At 40.9% G+C, this 20,872-nt stretch overlaps 1 protein-coding gene across 1 annotated transcript; it reads right to left on the reverse strand.

The window, feature by feature from the left end:
- Positions 1-77: 77 nt before the first annotated feature.
- On the reverse strand, positions 78-20,237 carry LOC141442601 (transferrin-like). Its single transcript, XM_074107619.1, has 11 exons — positions 19,917-20,237; positions 10,088-10,196; positions 9,203-9,330; positions 8,096-8,253; positions 7,319-7,463; positions 6,314-6,465; positions 6,007-6,143; positions 4,594-4,806; positions 3,552-3,749; positions 2,112-2,524; positions 78-1,511 (listed from the first exon to the last, which is right to left on the reverse strand). Exons 1-11 carry the CDS (start codon positions 20,002-20,004, stop codon positions 1,066-1,068), a joined length of 2,187 nt encoding a protein of 728 aa, XP_073963720.1. The 5' UTR covers positions 20,005-20,237; the 3' UTR covers positions 78-1,065.
- Positions 20,238-20,872: the final 635 nt, after the last annotated feature.

A 20,872-nucleotide genomic window follows, 5' to 3' on the forward strand; every position in this document is an offset into this window, starting at 1 on the left:
CACATGTGTCTTCAAAAAATTGTTTTTATGCAAACCTATGGAGTAGGGTGGCAAAATGAAGGTATTTAAAAAACAAATTATAAAAAGATATTTTATTTACCGTTTTCACAGAAATATCAAAAAAGTACGAAAGAAAGTACGAAATAAAAAAAAACAAAACCAGACTGCGTTAAAAATACTAAAAAGAAGAAAACAAGACGTGGACGTAGTGATCTAGCACTCTGTTAAGTAGCTAACTTACTTCAACAGTCGGGACCCATTCAAATAACGACCAGTTAAAAATTCTTAGTAGGTACCTAGTGGGTCCCGTACTGTTGAAGTTTAAGTTCGCTAAGGTACTTCAAGTCTAGTCTGTTTTCTTCTTATTAGTATTTTTAACGCAGTCGGGTTTTTTATCACCTGCTAAAATATGTTTTTTCTTCTTTGTGTTTTCAATGTTGGGTGGAAGCTTAGAGATCGTTCCCATTTTAAGTTATTCCAATTTTAGTTACTATCGTACCTATATCGTATAGAGTGGCATTCTGTTGTATTGCTAAAGGTTATACTCGTAAGGTTGTACGGCTGTACCTATTACATAATGTATGACCTCAACCCTTCCAAAAATTGAACTGACTTTGTACAAAAAACCATGCAAATATTTTTCTACCGGTACCTCAGCACGAGCCAGCAGGGCAGGAGTGATTCAAGCCCAATATAAGGTAGTCGGTATGTAGTATGTAGCTGAGGTAGACGACTATACGTCCACTCCTGCTGGCTCGTGCTGAGGCACCGACTTCAAACTGGTAGAAAATAATTTTCATGGTTTTTTGTAGTCGGTTCAATTTGTTGTTATATTTTTTTTTGTAAACTATTGTAGGTACTGTTTTCTGGTGTTCAATAGAGAATGTACGAATTGTACGAACATTTTGATTTATGAAATAAAATAATAATAAATTAAAGGCACTAGATTGCAAAAAAAAAAATTGATTTTTTAGTTTTTACCTTAAAACAGGATATTTACAGGACTGACATTATTTTTAATCATTTACTTTGAAATTGTAAATTACTCTATTAAGTATAGGCAAATTAACTAAACAGGACCAAAACTAATGACAAAAGTACAACAAATGTTGGCGCCGTCCTCACCCCAAAACCTGTCAAATCTGACAGATGACAGCTGTCAATCGACTTTAAGCTGCTTTCGAAATTCATTGGGAACTTATCGTACGGGTGCGTTTTGAAAATGTCACGGGTGGCCAGCATTTTAGTATTATCATCGAAAATCACATTATTCTGATGATTGTAAGGCCCGTATAGAGAAAACATGGCTGTGTGGAACGGGAAATGTTTGCCAAACAGTTGATCATATTTGGTGAAAACGTTGATGATTTCCTGGACGCGCATGGCTGACGTGTTCTTGGCAAAAACGTGGCCAATGTTGGACCAAGAGATGAAGCAGTATTTGGCGCTTTCTTCCGCACATAACGGTTTTATTTTTACATCTGCGTTCCAAAGTTCCGGGATCTGATGAGCTGGAGGAGAAAAAATATATGATTCGATTTGTCTAATATAAATAAAACTGACTGGGTGGGTACACATTACGGTTTTTTATTCGTTTACGAAAACATTGAGAAGGTAAAGTGAAGCAGACTTTTGAATCAATCTCTTCATGAGTTTGTTTGTAACTAGATTTTACCCGCGGCTTCGTTCGCGTGAATCATTAGGCCTGGCAGGTGGATTGAAATTGCGTTTCCAATTGCTATGAGAATTCCTAAAAATTACGAGGTCGTCTTTAAGTATTAACGTCGTATTACGTACGAGCATCCGTCCATAATTTCGTCTCTCTAGAATTAGCGATTGAGATTTGAGAATGTTACATGCTGATGATGGTTACATGCATCTTGATTTCGTGCTAATTCCGGACTAAAAAGCAGCCGATGTGTTACTCCCTAGTCTAGGAGCTACACCTACCTACCAAACTTTAATAATATCCGTCCATCCGTTCTAGTCTAAAAAAATAGGTAAAAAATACAGACACACCTAAAAACTTTCGCATTTATAATTTAGTAGGTTAGTTAGGGATAGCATAGCTTTTGCAATAATAACAGAAACATTTAACACTGAACTCTTACCCATGTACTGATTATAAGTGTTCATACTCAAGAACGCGACATCACTCTTCCCTTCAACCAACAACCGCAGTGCTTGTTGCTCTCCATCTAACACATTTCCATCTTGAACGTAGCAATTTTCCGTCCATTTCTTCTTCAAATTTTCACTCAAATCGTTCTTTTCAACTCCAGGGGCGCACACAGAGCTAAAGAAGCCACTTAAAATGTCTTTACACGTGCTTTTCTCCACGTTCGCGAGGTAACGTAAAACGGAATGCCACGCGATTCCGTCAAAACGCGGGAAAACGGCTCGCTTCCCCCTCAAGTCAGCCATTTTGTTGATGTTGCTGTCTTCCCTGACGTACGCAACGACTGTGGTGCTTTGGTTGAGGATATTTGTCGACTCGTGGAGGACTGGCGTGAGGGACATGTCTCTGTAACAGAAGACAAATTCGTAACTACTTAGATAGGTTTTTTATGTAAGAGGGGGAATAACGAGCATGCATGCCATCTGATGGAAAGCAATCACGGCCACCCATTGAAACCCACTTAACGAGGGATATCACAGCTGTGTGGCCGGTCTCAGATTGATAGGCACGTTACTACGAATTGAAAATGCATAACATTATAAACTATACTATACTATTCTTACCTATGTTTTAATTGTCATACAATAAACTCACATAATTTTATCAAGAGAGCTAATATTAGATGGATAAGGGAAAAACAGACTCGGTTAGGTTAGGCTACCAGGTATTTTATTTGTAACAACCTAGTAACAACAGATATTTTGCACATGGTAATTCACTTTCAGATTTATTTAATACTTTTAAATTTATTTTTTCCTTTTAATACTTATGCAAAGTAATGTTATGCCTATTAAATTAACGCCAACTCATCGTTACGCTAATTTGTTAGGCGCATCAACCTCACCTATGTGTATTCAGTTATACGAATTTCTAATTATGTGAAATAACGTTATGCCAATTATTTTTAACGTTGGTCAAACGCAAGCCTATTTTATTTACAAGCTTTTATTTAGTTTCACCCGTCCCGTTGTCTGTCTACCTGTAATCAAATCTTGCATGTTAAAGTTGACCAACTTCCAGTAAGTAATCTTATTAAATTGAAATTTGGCATACCTATGTAAATTGCGTGACAATACAATAATCGGTAGTGACATCCTGGCAGTCCAGCCAGGTCGTCTCCGCAGGACGGAAGTCTTCAACGGTTAATGGCATCAACTTGTAATTTGGTATGCAAATGTGATATGGGTGACAATGCAAGTAAAGTTGAAAAAAAGTACCGTCAGCAAAAAAATCTTGTATTAAAAAAATACCCAAAAACTTATTTGTATAAAAAAAGAAAAAATAATAATGCTACGTTCTTCTTCTCAGTCGTACACTCCTGACGGAGTGGTCGTGGTTATATGTTACGTTACGTGAATGAATATGGACGCACCTCATGGCGGGGACCAGCCAGTCGGCGCCGGCGACGGCGAGGTCGCAGGCGCCGGCGCCGACGGCTCGCAGGCAGGCGGCGGCGCCGGGCTGCCGCGCGCACTGCAGCGGCGGCTCCACGCCGTACACCGCCGCCGCCTCGCTCAGCCACTCGCACTTGTTCTGCTCCAGGATCGACGTCGTGCACAGCGTTATGTGCCTGCGGAAAGGCTGCTTGTATAATTGAACTCAATGCTGATTGGATTTATAAAACTGAGATATTATAGTCTAAAGCACTTAAATCCCTCCCTAGCAATCCTCCTCGACCTTTGCAATCGGAGGTATACTCTGTACCTACGAGATATAGTATGAATTTTTTGAGGTGTCCCGATCTCGTTAACAGACCACCTTTTAAACCAAACCATTGTATTCTATTTATTACCAATGTCCTCAAGTGCATAATCCTGAATGTAAAAAAAAATAACGGAAACATATGATAAAATAGCTCATTGAAATAACGAGTTTATTATTTACATAAGAGAGTTCATTTTAAATAAAACTTTGTTGGCAGATAATATTTTTTTAAACTTAATGCGTTTGTAGATAAGCAGCCTCATTCATTCAGTTTTAAAAAGTATTATCTGCGATGCACTTTCTGTTCTAGACAATAAAGTCGTTATTTCAATGACTTATTTTATCTGTTTCAGTTAATTTTAAACTGAGGATTATGCGGTTGAGAGCACAATACAATACAACGGCTTTGTTCGAAAGGTGGGCTGTTACGAAATCGGGACACCTTAAAAAATTATACCTCTCTACTACATGGTTGGCCAAGGGACATCCCAAAATGATTATAAATTAATCATTTATTCACGGAGGACATGGCACGAATAAAATTGATACCAACAAATTGAACCTGGAATGCGTGAATACATATGGTAGGTACTCCATATTTAGGGGGAGCCAAACTAAAGTGCTTGCCCATTCCATGTTCTACATAAAGCCTTAGTCATATTTGAAACAATCTGCACAGGAGACCAGTAACGCCTGGATTAGAGACACACCTGGAAGCTTGGCAGCCGTTCTGGCTGTAGGCCTCCCTCAGACCCTGGGCGGTGGCCAGGTAGTCAAGCGGCGCGGCGGGCGGCTGCAGCGGGGCGGGCAATGCCGAGTTTAGCTGGAGCAGCGCCGAAAGCGCACCGCGCCAGCCCCCCGCCACCAGCGCGGACGCCTGAGTCAAGTTCGCGGCCAGGTTGCTCACTGCTGCTGCCACTTTGCTGGAGGACAAAGTCGAAGTCTACATTAGGGGCAGGAGCCATCCATAAAGTAAGTCACGCCAATTTTGATCTTTTTAGCTCCCCCTCCCCCTTGCAGCGGCGTAGCGTGGATATCAGCCACCCGGGGTGGAAGAAAATTTAGCTGCCCTCTTAGTTAGAATACCTACTCATCAGTGGCGTGGCGTGAATATTTTCGTTAGGCAACACGGGGAGTGAGAGAAGCGTGTTTTAGGTGGGAATGTCTTCGGATGCAACTCCTTGGAGGAAGTGTAGGTATTTCAAGTAAAAAAATTAGGCAACCCGGTGGGAATCGAGTTGTTGCGACGCCACGCTACTGCTACTCATTCTAATCGGTCCGAATCGTCGGTGTGACCTTTTTTTGTTATAGAATTATCATCATCATCCCAGCCCATACCCGTCCCACACACCCATATACACGTCCCACTGCTGGGCACAGTCCTCCTCTCAGAATGAGAACACTTGGGCCGTAGTTCCCACGTGGGCATAGAGTGAATTGGAAACTTCACCATTAAATTTTTATGTTATTTTGGCGCCCCCAAAATGTGTCACCCTGGGCGGACCGGGACCCGGGACCCGGCACCGGGAGAGACCACAACAGTACATCTAGGTATATAGTTATTAGGCATTGTGACGCAGCGTACGACGTGACGCTGTTAGCGGCCGATGGCGTTTATAGGAGACCATATCCTTAGGTCCTACGCTAGCTGACGCGGTTTGCGCGGAGCGGGCTAAATGCACGCGTCGCGTGCGACAGATTGTACCTGTAATCGCGCCAGCTAGCGTAGGCTATTCTCACATTGTTTGAGAAGAGAACAAAAAGAAAGCCCACCTTGGAATGAAAGTAGTATTTGTAGGTAGTTTCTATTATCGTGATTGCGGGTGAAGCACCAGTTTTGATACGGCCAGACGTGTTACCATATCACGACATGGCGCAGTCGGTAGGATACGAACCTACATATTACGTTACACTCCAATCAGATAACAAAAAAAAACATTAGATATGGAACACATCAATCAAACTACGAGGCTCGTCAGCCAAGCACTAATATACTATAGTATGACAAGGACCGGTGGATGCAAGTGGGGAGTTCTTCATTACGACGTTCCAAGCGGGAGACCTTTGTTCAGCAGTGGACGGGACGTCTTCCGGCTGATGATGATGATAAGTGTGTGACTCACGTCTTGGCAACCAGCAGCGGCCAGGGTCTCCGCAGCCAGGCGCAGGGCTCGGCGTTGCCCGTGATGCCCTGCCACGACCCGTCGCGGCAGAGGTACGCGAACTCCGACGGGTCTGCGTATGCTGTCGTATTCTGTTCCTGTTGGATATAATACAATACAATTGAGCCTCTATTGGAAAGCATAAAAACAACCAATTCAGAAACACAACTCATAAACTGTAGAGTGTCCTCTTATTCCAGCTTATTTGGAAGCGGAAAGAAGACAGAAGCAGATTTACATTAAATATCAAATTTATGCTATGACTTACTCCGAAGTATCTGGCCACGTTGTCAGCTTCAGCGAAGGTGACGGTGCCCGCGCCCTCCGAGAGGCAGGCCAGGGCTCCCGCGGGGCCCCAGTAGCGGTCCCGGACCGAGCACTCGCCACTGCACGCCGCGCATAGAGACGAGTACTGCGCCTCTGCACACAAGGGGTGTTACAAAAATACCCGTAAAGCGGAAAGGGGTTTAAATGGTGGTTAAATTGTAGTATGTGCCGAGGCACACACACATGCTCTTCCCCGTATAATGTCGGCGGATAATTATAAAATCCGTCAGATCACGAAATTCCTAAGCATATCGTGAAAAAGCGCAATTTCTTAATATACCTAATAGTTGGCCAGGCAATGCCAGGCATGTCACAGAAACATGCCTGCCTCTGCACTGAACTGCATGAAACATGCATGATGCCTGAGAAACAATATTTTACTTGAAAAAAATTTCTCTGTAATTAGTCAAAAACAATTTAGGTACGACGAGCGAAGCGAGGATTGGTTAGCATGAATAGTGACCACAAAGCAAGGGCCGAGCGAGAGAAGCGAGAGTACCGCGGCAGCGGCCGGCGAAGTGCCAGAACAACCGATATGACGGCGTTTTATAATATGCCTAGAAATTTCATGATCTGCCTAAACGTCACTATATACTTAGGCAAACCATTAACGGTAAGTTTTGAACGATATCACTTAGCCAAATCATGAAATGGTGTCTGTTCACGATATGCCTAGGAATTTCGTGATCTGGCCAGATTTCACGATCGGCCGCCGACATACATAAATACGTCTACACGTGTTAGCAAAACGAAACGACTAAATAAAGTAAGATACCGAACCCAAAGATGTTTCCTTTGCGTGCATCCTCACATGGCGATCCTGTCAGTGTGGCTTTGCCGCCTGTGTACCTAGACATAATGCATTTCCTTTGGGAGAAGTCGGATCTCAAATAATCTGAATCTTACACTGCCCCAGGGCCGGCCCTGTCTGAAACAATAAACTTACTCAGTTCGGCGTCGCGCGCTGCATCCAGCACCCAGGGGCCAGCTCTGCAGGCGCCTTTGAAGAAACCAGCTATCGCTTTGATGCGGTTCTCTTCCACAGAAAGGCTGCTGTTGCACGACCGCTTTGTCACCAGCGTCGTCAGGTACTGTAATCAAGTGCGCACGGAATCAAAACAAAACTACATTTTAAAATTCATCATCATCATCATAATATAGTCATCATCATCAGGTGGTAGGACCTTGTGCAAGGTCCGCCCGGATTGCTACCACCATCTTGCTCGCTAATCCTGCCGTGAAGCAGCAGTGCATTTCGGCGTGGAGAGTAAGACAGCCGGTGAAATTACTGGCACTTAAAGTATCCCATCTTAGGCCTCTAGGTTGGCAACGCATCTGCAATCCCCCTGGTGTTGCAGGTATCTATGGGCTCGTTTGCCATCCATTCGAATAAAAAAAACTGAGGATCAATAAATTATCAACACAAGAGTAGCTAAAAGAGATGCGATACGAATTTCATAGTAGCCTCTCCGGACGTAGGTACACTTAGAGCAGGTTACACAGACTTATCAGGACCAGAGGCCACTTGGGGCTTGGACAGATTATGAGCTAAAGGCTGCTGCTGCGACCCGCAAATAAACACAACCGAAATTATCATGATTTCGCTCGGTTTCCCTATTTCTATTAGGTCACTGGCTGGCTGCATGTGTACATCTACAGCGGGCCAGATGCGGCCCACAGGCCGCGGTCTGTGCATCCCTGACTTAGAGGCACCACGGGCTACCTCAGTGAGCGTGTCGCTGAGCGGGCGGCGGTCGTCGGCGCCGAGCCCGACGTGGCACAGCGTGCTCCCGCGCAGCGCCGCCTGCGCTGACGACGGGCTGTCGAGGTCTGGCAGCAGGTTCCGGTTTACCACCGCCACTATGCTGGTTGCGTACGAGCCTGGAATTACAACAGTGCTACTAATATTATATTGCTATATTAATATGACCTTCAAGCCATCATACTCCTGTTCTGTGCTCCTACCTAAAAGGCTGGCAACGCACTTGTGACTCTTCTGGTGTTACAGGTGTCCATGGGCGTCGGTAATAGCGTACCAGTAGGCGATCCCCTTGCTCATTTGCCCCATTTCCATAAAAAAAATTGCGGAAGTTTGTGAGTACCAGCTTGCGATAGTGGCTATAATAACAACACACATTCTGTGATAATTTGAAGTCCAGCTTCAGCCGCTAGACACTTGTGGCTTCTTTTTCAGGAAGGTTTTCTTAAGGTTTGTAAGCTACCTCCGTTCTCTGATTACGAATACTACCAGGTCGAAAACAACGGCGGTGAATGACTTGGACGGGCCGAACTTACCTCGGTGCGAGGGTGGGCTGGCTGAACTAACACCCTAACAGTGGACGCTGTTTTGCAGTACTGGTCAACCCACTGTCATTTTGCAATACAAATACAATGTCAATTATTAAAATTATTTTCTAAGGGTTGACATTTCATTGCAGAATTAATCAAGGTTGACACACTATTGCATAACAGCGTCCCTGTACCTATATTATTATGTTTGTAAGACCTTTACGTGATAATAAAAAAACAAAAAAATTAAAAAATCACGTAGTGGTTCTAGTACTCTGTTAAGTAGCTTACTTAAACTTCAACAGTCAGGACCCATTAAGAATTTTTGAGCTGAATAGACATACGGGTCAAACACATAACCCTCCTACTTAGCAGTCGGGTAATAAAGTCACTTCGTGCCTCGAGGCTGCCACCCTGCCCAGCACCACCTGGGAATGATGGCAGAAAAGCTGTCCGTATTAGCCGCCGCGAATAATGGCCCCCGTAATGAGGTAGCCCCATTAGCACCTATTATATGGCGTAAAACCATGAGAAAACTTACGTGGCTTGGCCCGCAGCTCGTCCGTGACCAGCACGGCGATGTTGGCCCACTGGGTGGCGATCAGGTCTTCAGGGCTGAACACGCCGAAGTCCACGTCGCCCTTGCTCATGCGCCGGAGGCAGTCCAGCCTGGAAAATAAGAGGTTTGTTTTTTAATCTGACGTTGGAGGATGAGCAAATTTTGACAATGGCGATACGCAGAAAAATACTTCCTCTTCACACATTGGCAGCGTTTAGCGTTTTTGGCAGTACTATCAAAGAAGGATCCAGGAGGGGGTTATGGGTGTCAAGACTTCCCTCCCTGGACCCTGGGCTGGGTCTAGGAGAACAGCTGGTAGATATTTTTCTAAACTCATTGATTTGAATAAAATTAGTGTCACTACGCGTCAAAAGAGGAGGATTGATTTTGCTATGTGATTAATGTTACCAAACATTTAAATATATAAGGTTCGATGTTTCATTTGCAAAAAAATACCTACTCGTAGGATTTGACCATGTGACCCCCCCCCCCTGGTTGGTCTTCTATTCCACAATAATACCAAATGGTAAGCACAGCAGGCATGGTTGGGTGGTAAGGTACGAGTAAGATGCTACATCCATTCACCCTGACTGAAGACACGCGGCCTAATTGTAAAGTTCAGGTAACAAGAGACGCATGCAGTCAGAATCGCGCTCAAGCTCAGTGGCAAGTGTAGATAAGCCACTGTTCACTTTGGAAGGCCCTGTAACATAAATGCTATTCTGGTTTATTGATGACAACAATTACTTGGAGTGTGTAACTTGGCTAAATTATGAACAATGGCGAGTGGCTAGCCCTCCCGGTTCGCGATGGTACTTCCGCCCCTCTTCCAAAGTGAACAGTGGCTTATGAAAACATTGCAAGTACCTGTCTCTGCCGATGACGCACTCGACGCCGCAGTCGGAGTGGTCGAGCACGGGACAGAACTTGCTCGTCCGCTTGTACGCCCCGCGGCCTTCCACCAAGCACAGGCGCACTGAAATCACAAGGGTATACATTAATTAAGTCCTAGAATACACATTATGTGTAAATTTAATCAGTGTATTTTAGCCCAAGATTAATTTATTAGGGATATCTACTAATTTCAATAAGTCAACTACATACATTTTAAGTTACACCGTACTACCTAGGTGACGGCACCAATCATGGACATGTTAAGCACACAAATTTTGGAACAGTTTAATTTCACAGCGAAAATTCAACGTAGGTATACCCTGATCCAAATTCTGCAGTACCTACCTAGTTATTGATCATTAGTTATCTCTGAACATTATACAAAGAGTGTTATAAGAAAAGCGGCCAAGTGCGAGTCGGACTCGCCCATGAAGGGTTCCGTAGCAGCAAGTACATAATATAAAAGTTTCCTTTACTTTACGATTAATGACGTGTTTAAAAAAAATACTTATTAGATCTCGTTTAATAAACAAATTTTCGGTGGAAGTTTGCATGGTGTACATCATATATTTTTTTTTAGTTTTATTTTTTTCTTATTTTAGAAGTTACAGGGTTCACACACACATTTTGCCACTTTGGAAGTGACTCTCGCGCAAACTGTTCAGTTTAGAAAAAATGATATTAAAAACCTCAATATCATTTTTGAAGACCTATCCATAGATACCCCACACGCATGAAATTTTTGAGTTTCAGTTCCAAGCATAGGAACCCCCAAAATGTAGTGCTTTTTTCCATTTTTGTGTGAAAACCTTAATGCGGTTCACAGAATACATCTTATAGTAGATAGAGATTTCAACAGTATAGTTCTTATAGTTTCGGAAAAAAGTGGTTGTGACATACGGACGGACAGACAGTCAGACATGACGAATCCATAAGGGTTCTTTTTTTTGCCATTTGGCTATGGAACCCTAAAAATTAGTCTCCGTTTCTTAAAATTTGGGTTACCGGATTTTTTTTTCAATTTTAGTGGTTAAAATTTTTCACAGACAGACAATGGCGTGGGCAACAGCTAGTTACTTATATTATACATTATTAATAGGTATTAAAATTATATTATATTACTAGGTGGGTTGCAATAGCTATAAAAATAACAATAAGGTGCATTGAGTTAAAAATAGCATGTAGGTACATACTTAATCCACATCTTGGAAACCCACACGTTTCAATGTCATTTGTTATTTTCTAAAGTGATTGTTTTGTATGAATCACGCGTCTGACAGGCAATTGTTAAGTTTGACAGGGCATTCAATCATGACGCCCGGGAAAAACCATGACCTACATTTATTTGCTATTAATTAAGGTTTAAACATTGATTTCTTAGTAATGGACTGGCGCGCAAAGTAATCCTCTTTAAATCCTTTGTCTAATTAATTATGCAGGTTATTTAATAAAATACCCCCCTTATCTCCGGTACTACTTATTCTAAAATATTAAAATCCATATATTATAAATGCGAAAGTGTGTGTGTTTGTGTGTTTGTATGTTTGTCCGTCTTTCACGTTGAAATGGAGTGATGGATCGACGTGATTTTTGGCATAGAGATACTTAGTTTACGGGCCAGAGAGTAGCATAGGCTACTTTTTATCCCGGAAAAATGGACAGTTCCCGAGGGAACTGCGCGCGATAACGAATTCCACGCGGGCGAAATCTAGTAATTACATAAAATGGGTTTTTACTCATAGATTAAAACTACTTAATGGTAAAACTATGACTCAATGTCAGAACTTACAAAATAGTTATTTTCGCACATACTTACATACAGATTACTTCGATATTTGATTAGGACTTATTTTAATTGCTTTGGTGATTATTAAATTCCAATTGAAAGTACGTAAGTAGGTACGTTAGTCAAAATTAGTCATATCAAAATTATTTTTTTACATTAAACTGTTGCGTTTAGGGTTTCGTATCTCAAAAAGAAAAACTCTCCGTCTATCAAAACTTTTTTTCTCGAGAACAGGTGGATCTAACAGGCTAAAATTAATATAGAATACTTACTCAATTTAAAGCAATCAAAAGACGCAGTCTTTAAAACCCATAAGTAATAAGAGGGTAATTTCCGTATAAATTGCCGTAACCGAAAAAAATATTTAAATTTAGCATGAAGGTTATGCTTTTTTCCCACGGCCACGTACTGACGATTCTTTGCACTAGATTAAACACCTAACTAAAATGAAGCCATGAAGCCGTGGTTTGACCTATGGCCTCTCAAGCAGAGTATCTTGGGTTCAAACCCCGGCTCGCACCGCTGAGTTTTTCGAAATTCATCTGCGGAATTACATTTGAAATTTACCACGAGCTTTGCGGTGAAGGAAAACATCGTGAGGAATCCTGCACAAACCTGCGAAGCACTTCAATGGTGTGTGTGACGTTCCTAATTCGCTCGGGGCCCTCGTGGGAACTACAAGCCCTCTAAATTTGAGAGGAGGCCTGTGCCCCGCAGTGGGACGTACTACATATATAAGTACGCTGGGATGATGATGATGATGAACTAAAATGAGGTGGCAACACTGTGGCAGCACATTTGTAGGTGGTAGGAGATACTACGGCCGGTTGAGCTGCGCCCCGCCCGCGTCCAAGGTCGCCAGGCCGGACGTAGTTTTTTTTGGTCCACGCCTCGCATCGCAAGACTCGTCCGTACACCAATGCAAATAACTTACTAAGTAGTTACGTCCAAGTGCTTGGCACCGTAAAACCGAGTTTATACTTGCAAGAAAAAAGAAGAAAAAACCTTTTTTAAAAACAAGCTTTTATTAGAAAAAATAAATTTAAATAACATTTGTCACATGTATGTTGTAAGAATGCTTTAGGTTCGGGATAACCTCTTACTTTGGATACTCGTCATTATAAGAAAGCGTGTGTAGATAATTAAGTTCTAGAGTGATATATAATAAATTATGGATGTACTTTCAAAATTTAAATTATATACCATTCTAAAAGCTTGAGGCACCTATGTACCTACACTATATGTGATTCAGGTTTAGTACCTAGTATCCAATATTAGTGCTTGTCACACAAGCTACATTTGCATACCAAATTTCAAGTCGATGCTATTAACCGCTGAAGAGTTCCGTCGTGCGGAGACGATCCTGGCTGGACTACCGATTTATATAAGTAAGTATTCCAAATTTCAAGTCAAACTGACTACTGGAAGTTGGTCAAATTATACTTGCAAGACAACGGGACAGGTGAAACTAAATAAAAGCTTGTAAAATCGTGCAAGTTGCATTGCATTGCGGCGCTCGATTGACCACTGCAAACTCGTTGGCTTTACGGCCTCGCCGCTCAGTCTAAACTCGGCTTAACAATTCTATTCCCACCGCTTTGCATAATTATTTTTACATGACTGATACATTTTAAACTTTCGTGATTTTCACTCATAGTCAAAATACCACAAACAGGACTTAAATCGCTAAATCGTTATTGTGTGTTTAGCGTGATAAGTCCTGTTTGTGGTATTTTGGTCATTTTTGTTAGTATCAAGAGTACTTATCAAGTTTTCCCTCCCTTCCAACATAAATGATTGTAGTATTACTTATTAACAAAATTAAAAAGGAAATCATCAAAGTCATGTGTATAGCATTAGGGTTTACAAGTTAACGAATATTGTCGGTCAAACTTATTGTGGAGTATTTGCCACATATTTTTACGGAACTCTACTCTGCGCGTCGTCCGATACGCTCTTGACCGGTTTTTAAATGGCGAATAAAGATGCCGTATTGCGCCATCGATGTCTTAATATTCTCAAGAACTTGAATATCAATGTTCATTTTCCTTATGTTGGGTAAATCTTGCCACCAAGGCCCGAGAAATAAACCTGCGTTTATATTTATTTATTCTGACGACCGGATGGCCAAGTGGTTAGAGAAACTGACTACGAAGTTTGAGGTCCCGGGTTCGATTCCCGGCCGGGGCAGATATTTGTATGTTTGTTCCCGGGTCGTAGGTGTTTAATATGTATTTAAGTATGAGTTTATCTATATACCTAACTATGTTTATCCGTTGCCTAGTGCCCATAGTATACAAGCTTTGCTTAGTTTGGGACTAGGTCAAATTGGTGTCAAGTGTTCTATGATAACTAGACGACATAGGTAGGTACTTGTGTTTTCTTTGTCTGTGCGTTCTAACCACACATTAATATTCTAAAATGTGTGATTTTGAAACTAAACATTAAACTCGCCACTTTGTAACTTTTTTTTACAGGTACAAATGTAATATATAAATACATACAAACTTGGTTATTTACATTACATAATATCTTAAACTAAGTTAATAATTATGACTAAAAGTATAACTAATAACTAAACTACTTATAACTAGATTTTTTTAAAAGGATCCCCCGCGGCATAGACCCAAAGATGCTGGCAGCATTTCCTTCCTCGTTGCGCGAGGAAGCTGCCAGTACCCTTAGTGTAAGTTTTCGGTTACAAAATACGTCTCGATGGCGTTCGCGTTAAAATCTCAATTTGTATGCAAACACGAACAGCGCCTCTAGCGGAACGTTTGCGATGTTCGTGTTTCGATACAAATTGAGATTTTAACGCGAACGCGATCGAGTCTATATTGTAACCGAAAACTTACACTAAGGGTACAGCTCTTCTCCCTGTGTTCTCTGTTTAAAAAGTTAAAAAAAATATTTTTAAAGGATTTTTGCACTGGGCTCCCACGGACCTAAGAAGGTCTCAACCCCGAATGGAACAAAGTTGAATTAATTGTTTTGTAGCTTATATTAAGTTACTGGAAAAGTTACTCTAATTATTTCATACTATTGGTTACTGGCTCCATGCTTACCCCTCGCCCAACACTGGAACTTTTATCGACCCAGACACTACGCATAGCTGTTGGCCTCCGGCGGGGAGTTGGGATCTGCGCAAGTCACAATTGTGTTTCTTGTGGGGCTCCAGTGGACCATCTCGGCCACCATGGCCTCTCCTTCTCCTCGGGCGCCGGCCGCCTGTCCCGCCACGCCGCTCTCAACGACATTCTCAGAAGGGCGCTCGTTAGTGCCAACGTTCCCGCTGCTCTGGAGCCCCAGATTGTAATGGCAAGCGCCCTGACGGTATTTCGTTGATACCGTGGAAGACTGGAAGTGCGCTGGTGTGGGACGCTACCTGTACAGATACCTTGGCGTCGTCCTACCTACCAGCAACTACCAAATGTGCTGGGGCGGCGGCAGACGCCCGGGAACGCCTCAAGGTTACAAAATATAGCTGTCTCGGCGCCCAATATCATTTCATTGCTTTCGGCGTCGAAACTAGGTCCTTGGGGTAAGGGTGCGCTGGAGCTACACAGGGAGCTCAGCAATAGATTAAGGGAGGCAACAGGCAACCCTCGCGCCGGCAGCTTTCTCGCGCAAAGAATCGCAATCGCAGTTCAACGCGGGAATGCTGCCTGCGTGATGGGCACCATGCCAAGAGGCCCACCTCTCTTTTTTAATTAAAGTTTTAGTAATTTTAATTTAATGGTAGCTTTAGTCAATTATAAAAATGGAAACTGTGTCCTAAATGTGTCCTGCGCTAAGGTGCGCATGCGCGTCATTTAATTATGACTAACATTTATTTTGCAAGTTTAGTGAGCTCACGTCAAATTTTCGCATTTTTGATCGTGAACAGCTCTAAATTATCATACCAACGTGTGTTATAAAGTGGTGCAGGAACAATGCAAAATTAAAATATCCAGGGATCACTTTCCACTAATAAGTAGTCGTAAAATTGGATTTATAATCAAAAATGTTCAAATGCATTATTAAGTAGTTGGAGATGGTCAGTATCAAGTTACAAATGAGAGTTTCCTCACCCCTCTTCATACTTTCTTGTTTCTTGTATCGTCCACACAATAGGTACAAACATTCTTTATAATTTTTCACGATTTTTAGTGTGAATTATATAAGATGTATACACTAGTGCTCATCACCTTTTACGAAAGATTGCTTTTTCCGATTTTGAAATCTCAAACAAAAATTTTCCGGCAATGGCCAAAGCTATATGTAAATCATTGGCCCGCATTTCCATCAACTACAATAAATGACAATTCTGCATTTTGGGCCATATATGGGCCGCGCCGTAAAGGCAACCCCGTACCATATAACTATGTAGCCATCATTTGGCCCCATATATATTTAAGTAAACATAGGTAGGGCTGCGGGTAATTAAGTGTAAAGTCCGGGAGAAGCCAAGTCAGGCAGAATAGCCAAGATCTTCCCCGGCAAGGTATTCCCCGAGCAAGTTTCTGCGAAGATATGACGTCATTCAGAATGCAGGGTTAGCTGGAAAAATATCTTCCACTTGTACTTGTACTACAGAATAAATAATAGTACTAAGTTAACGTACTAAACTAACACACGTAGGGCACTCAAGACATTCTAAAAAAGGTAATAAAATGGGTCTAATGAAAATGCCACCGTTTGGGAGATATTTCGACTTTTTGTAGATGTTGATGTTTAATTTGATTTTAGACGACGATTTTAGACGTTTTATTTTAGACGACCAGATGGCCTAGTGGTTAGAGAACCTGACTACGAAGCTTGAGGTCCCGGGTTCGATTCCCGGCCGGGCAGATATTTGTATGAATAATACGATACGTTTATTCTCGAGTCTTACATTTAAAATATGTATTTAAGTATGTATTTATCTAAATAAGTATGTTTATGCGTTTCCTAGTATCCATAGTTAAGCTTTGCTGAGTTTGGGACTAGGTCAATTGGTATCAAGTGTCCCATGATATTTATTTATTTTACTCTGGCCGCGGACGCTCTGGCGGGCAGCGGCGCGGCTAGCGTTTTTTCTGGTCATAGGCATATATAGAGAGGGGGCGGGGATGTTGGGCTCAAAATTCTATAATACTCTGATATCTTCACACAAAAATCCAGGCCAGCCGAATTTTGATAGGCCGAAATCCTGTCCAAATCGATGTCCGAAAATAAATTACCTAATTACTATTGATGACTAGAAAAATAGGTTATTAGGATTAGAATTGTATTTGTAATGGAACGAACAGCCACCAGTAACAGAGGCACGGGCATAACCCGTCAAATACAAAAGACAACACCCATACGCCAGGCTTCTATATTGCAATGCCTAAAATTGAACCTAACACAATTGAACGAAGGTTAAAATTGCTTTTGCATTGAAGTAATGGACGTATATATTGGTCGTTGGCATGGAACCTACGGTGCGTATACGAGTATATGAGTCGTTGGCGTCCAAAGGGTTAACTATAGCTAGTCCGAACTCCCATTAATTTTTCAACTTTCAAACTTTTAATTTAAAATCTTTCGTTTCCCAGACTAAAATGGGTTATCCCAATTTGCTAAGTAGATAAAATAACAATTATAACAGTAACTCTAATCTAGTCTATCTTGAAAAAATGAACCTAGAATTCTTATATTATAATTTTAGAATGATTTGCAAAATAAAATATATTTCAATGCTGCTTCGAAGCTCAAATGTATCGAGAAAATTTTCACTAATTGGTTTTTCTGACTCCCGAATCGCGAGAGTAATAATGATGAAAAATATGCCGTGAAAAGTTTTCTTGTGACTTTATTTTTAACTTAACAAAAATTACATAAAAACGGTAATTAACTTTAATTCGTATGATATTGAATTATTCGTAACCAATTAGGGAATTCACATTCGATGATGTAATGTGTTTTTGTGCTTATAATTTTAAATAACTTTAGGAAGTTATAACTTTTTTCTAGGTCGCTATAATTAGGTGTTTTTTGGTCAACAATACAGCTATGGCCTTGGATTTTGTTAGTTAGTTTTTGTTTTTATTTTTGCATCAGGCTACTCAGGCAGAATATCGTGATTTTAGCATTTTAATCAAACTTCGCACTTTTTACGTTGCAATCTATTTTCAAATAAGATATTTTAATTAGCTCTCCCTATATTTACATATAGGGACATCTATTTTAGGCCTTACTTTGATGCATCAGCGAAACACCAATCAAGTTACCTATAAAAGTCTATACAAGCAAGTGGGTTGCCATCATGTTCAATTCAATTATAAGTACTCTAACTTCATAGTCGCAGATTTTATCACTTAGGGTGCCTTTCCACCAGAAATGTGCCATGCTACGTTGCTATGGATGTGTTTAATATCCACCAATCATAATCATTGGTCCACATAGCATTATAGCACTGATGGAAACGGGATCAACTAAGCTATGTTTTTATACGGAAAGATGCGTGCTGTGGATATGCGTGCTTTGGATATGCGTGCTATAGATTTATATTTATTTAATGAAATAATTACACAGCATTACAGTCAAGCCAATGCACTGTGACATTCATAAAATATTAACAAGCACAACACATATAGATAGATATATAGATGCGTGTGTCTAATCTAGGTACTCGCGCTGTGCATCTTCCTCGCAGATGGTGCGCAGTGGGTGCGAGCGGCAAAATGTTCTTCCGCCCCGGGCGGCTGATACCCACGCTACCTACGCAGTGGATGAGCAGTGGCTCATGCTATATTGGAATAATGTCAACAAAGACTTAGAAATAAAATAAAGCTCCTTTAAAACGATAGAAGTTACCCCTTTAAAGGACAAGACTTTTTTCGGCGCAATCTTTGCTAGTTTTAGTTATAGGATTTTAGGTAGTAGATAGCTGAGGGTTACACTGAAAACCTAAGTTTTTTTAATACCTGGAAAATATTGGAAAAGTGAGATAATTGGTGGTAAACCATGTGACCGAAGAACTGATGGTGTTACTGGGAATGTTCATCCATTTGACGAGTGTTACAAAATTCAGTCGAAACTTATATTTACCACTACTCATTTAGCAGGTAGTTAATTAAGGAAAATGTAGATTTTCCTGCGTTACAACAATGAAAAGAGACATTGCGACAGTCGTCTTGTAAACAAAATAATCAACACAAACTATCATGATTACTTATCACAATTGATAACAAAATATTTGCAATTTTTGTTCGCGGTCCGGTTTGACCAGTCACTTAAAAAATAAACAAGGAAAACCATGTCATTTATTCAACAGACAGTGCATCACAAAAACCTGACCAGCGGCAATGTGTTTATGACGTTTTACTTACACCTCTCTACAGATTGGCAATAGAGTCGAATTTTAATATAGCCCTTGGCTTGTCTAACGCCTGTCTGGTCCATCACTCCATTTAAATTATTACTTATGTATGTCCATTTAAAGACCTAACTTTTGAACATTTATAAAAAAGTGTGCTTCATTGATAATAATAAATTTTTATGTGAATTTATGTTTTTATACTTTTTTACCAATTTTGAATAATTTTGTATGTTCTATTTGGCAGTCTCATTAAAGATACTTACGTACCAGTGAACACGTGTTTTGCATTTAGTAGGCTCGCAGACCCTTAAGGCCCAGTTTTAGCCCTTTAGGCACCAGACCGTAACAATGGTCTTCCGCAAGCAACATCAGAATAAATGAACTAAGTATTTTTTTTTCAATAATTGATACCTATGAACTACCCTATAAACTCAAAATAATGACATTTTTTTTATTTCCAATTATGTGGCGGTTCGATATTTAACCTCTACCTACCTATATAGATTTTTGTTTGTTACGCCATGAAGACTTTATTTATTGCTTAATTTATTGCTTCAACTCAAAAAATAGCACCATAAGGAATTAGAACAAAATTAAACTTCGCTAAAAAGGTCGAAGAGAACTACCCCATTTTTTAAATTAAAATATAATGTTAAACACGTTTAATTTAAATTAGGTATGTAGGTACTTACATTTTCCATCTTGTCCCGAACCGGGTCCTTTAGGTTCAGCTTTTATGTAGACAAACAAAAACAATAACAATAATTTAAAATACACCATTTTAAATTTTTAATAATAACCTACTCCTCAAACACTCCCCCAAAAAAAACCTGAAAATTCCCGCCCAAAATGACGTCACTGTCAAATTATGTTTTATTTTTAAGTTAGCGACACCGGCTTATTCTGTCAGACGTCTGGCCTCATTCAACACACACGGCAACTAAGATCTCAAGGTAAAAATAAGTTGATGATGTACAAATAAACTGCCTGTTCTAATATACCTACAACCAGTTTAACCATATCGCAAAGACATTGTGTACTACTTTATTTAGCAGCTGTTATATTTAAGTAATGCCCGGTATTTTACCTAAAGGTCATTGCTTCTGAGAAAAGCCTTGGCAATGGTGATGAAAGGGCACAGCTTGATGACTCTTAGCTAAGTATTTTTATGAATGACTGTCTTGATGTATCTGTCGGAGGCCGATCGTAAAATCGGCCAGATCACGAAATTCCTAGGCATATCGTGAAATAGCGCCAATTCATGAATTAGCTAAGGGATCCGACATATCGTTTAATATGATTTGCCTAGTGACGTTTAGGCAGATCATGAAATTCCTAGGAATATCATAAAACGGCGCCATTTCATGATTTGCCCGGTTTAGGCAGATCATGAAATTCCCTTGAAATTCCTAGGCATATCATGAAACGCCGCCATATCGGTTCTGGCGCTTCGCCGGCCGCTGCCGCGGCACAATCGGCTTGTGCGTTGTGGTTGGTTCGCTCTTGCTTCGCTCGTCGTACCTAAATTGTTCTTTCTTTCGGCATATCACGATGTGCCCGGTAAAGAGCTAGGAATATCGACGAATGCGTTGCTCTCAGGCCCATCGTGATATGCCTGGCCAACTTTTAGGCATATCATGGAATGGCG

Source organism: Choristoneura fumiferana, chromosome 26 (assembly GCF_025370935.1).
Source record: "Choristoneura fumiferana chromosome 26, NRCan_CFum_1, whole genome shotgun sequence".
NCBI lineage: Eukaryota > Metazoa > Arthropoda > Insecta > Lepidoptera > Tortricidae > Choristoneura > Choristoneura fumiferana.

Coding starts and splice junctions, on each gene's coding strand:
- LOC141442601 (XM_074107619.1), bottom strand. CDS start 20,004: ATGGTGTATTTTAAATTATTGTTATTGTTTTTGTTTGTCTACATAAAA. Junction 4,807..6,006: donor CCGCTGCTGGTTGCCAAGAC/GTGAGTCACACA, acceptor TTTGTCCTCCAG/CAAAGTGGCAGCAGCAGTGA. Junction 2,525..3,551: donor TGGCTGGTCCCCGCCATGAG/GTGCGTCCATAT, acceptor CTTCTGTTACAG/AGACATGTCCCTCACGCCAG.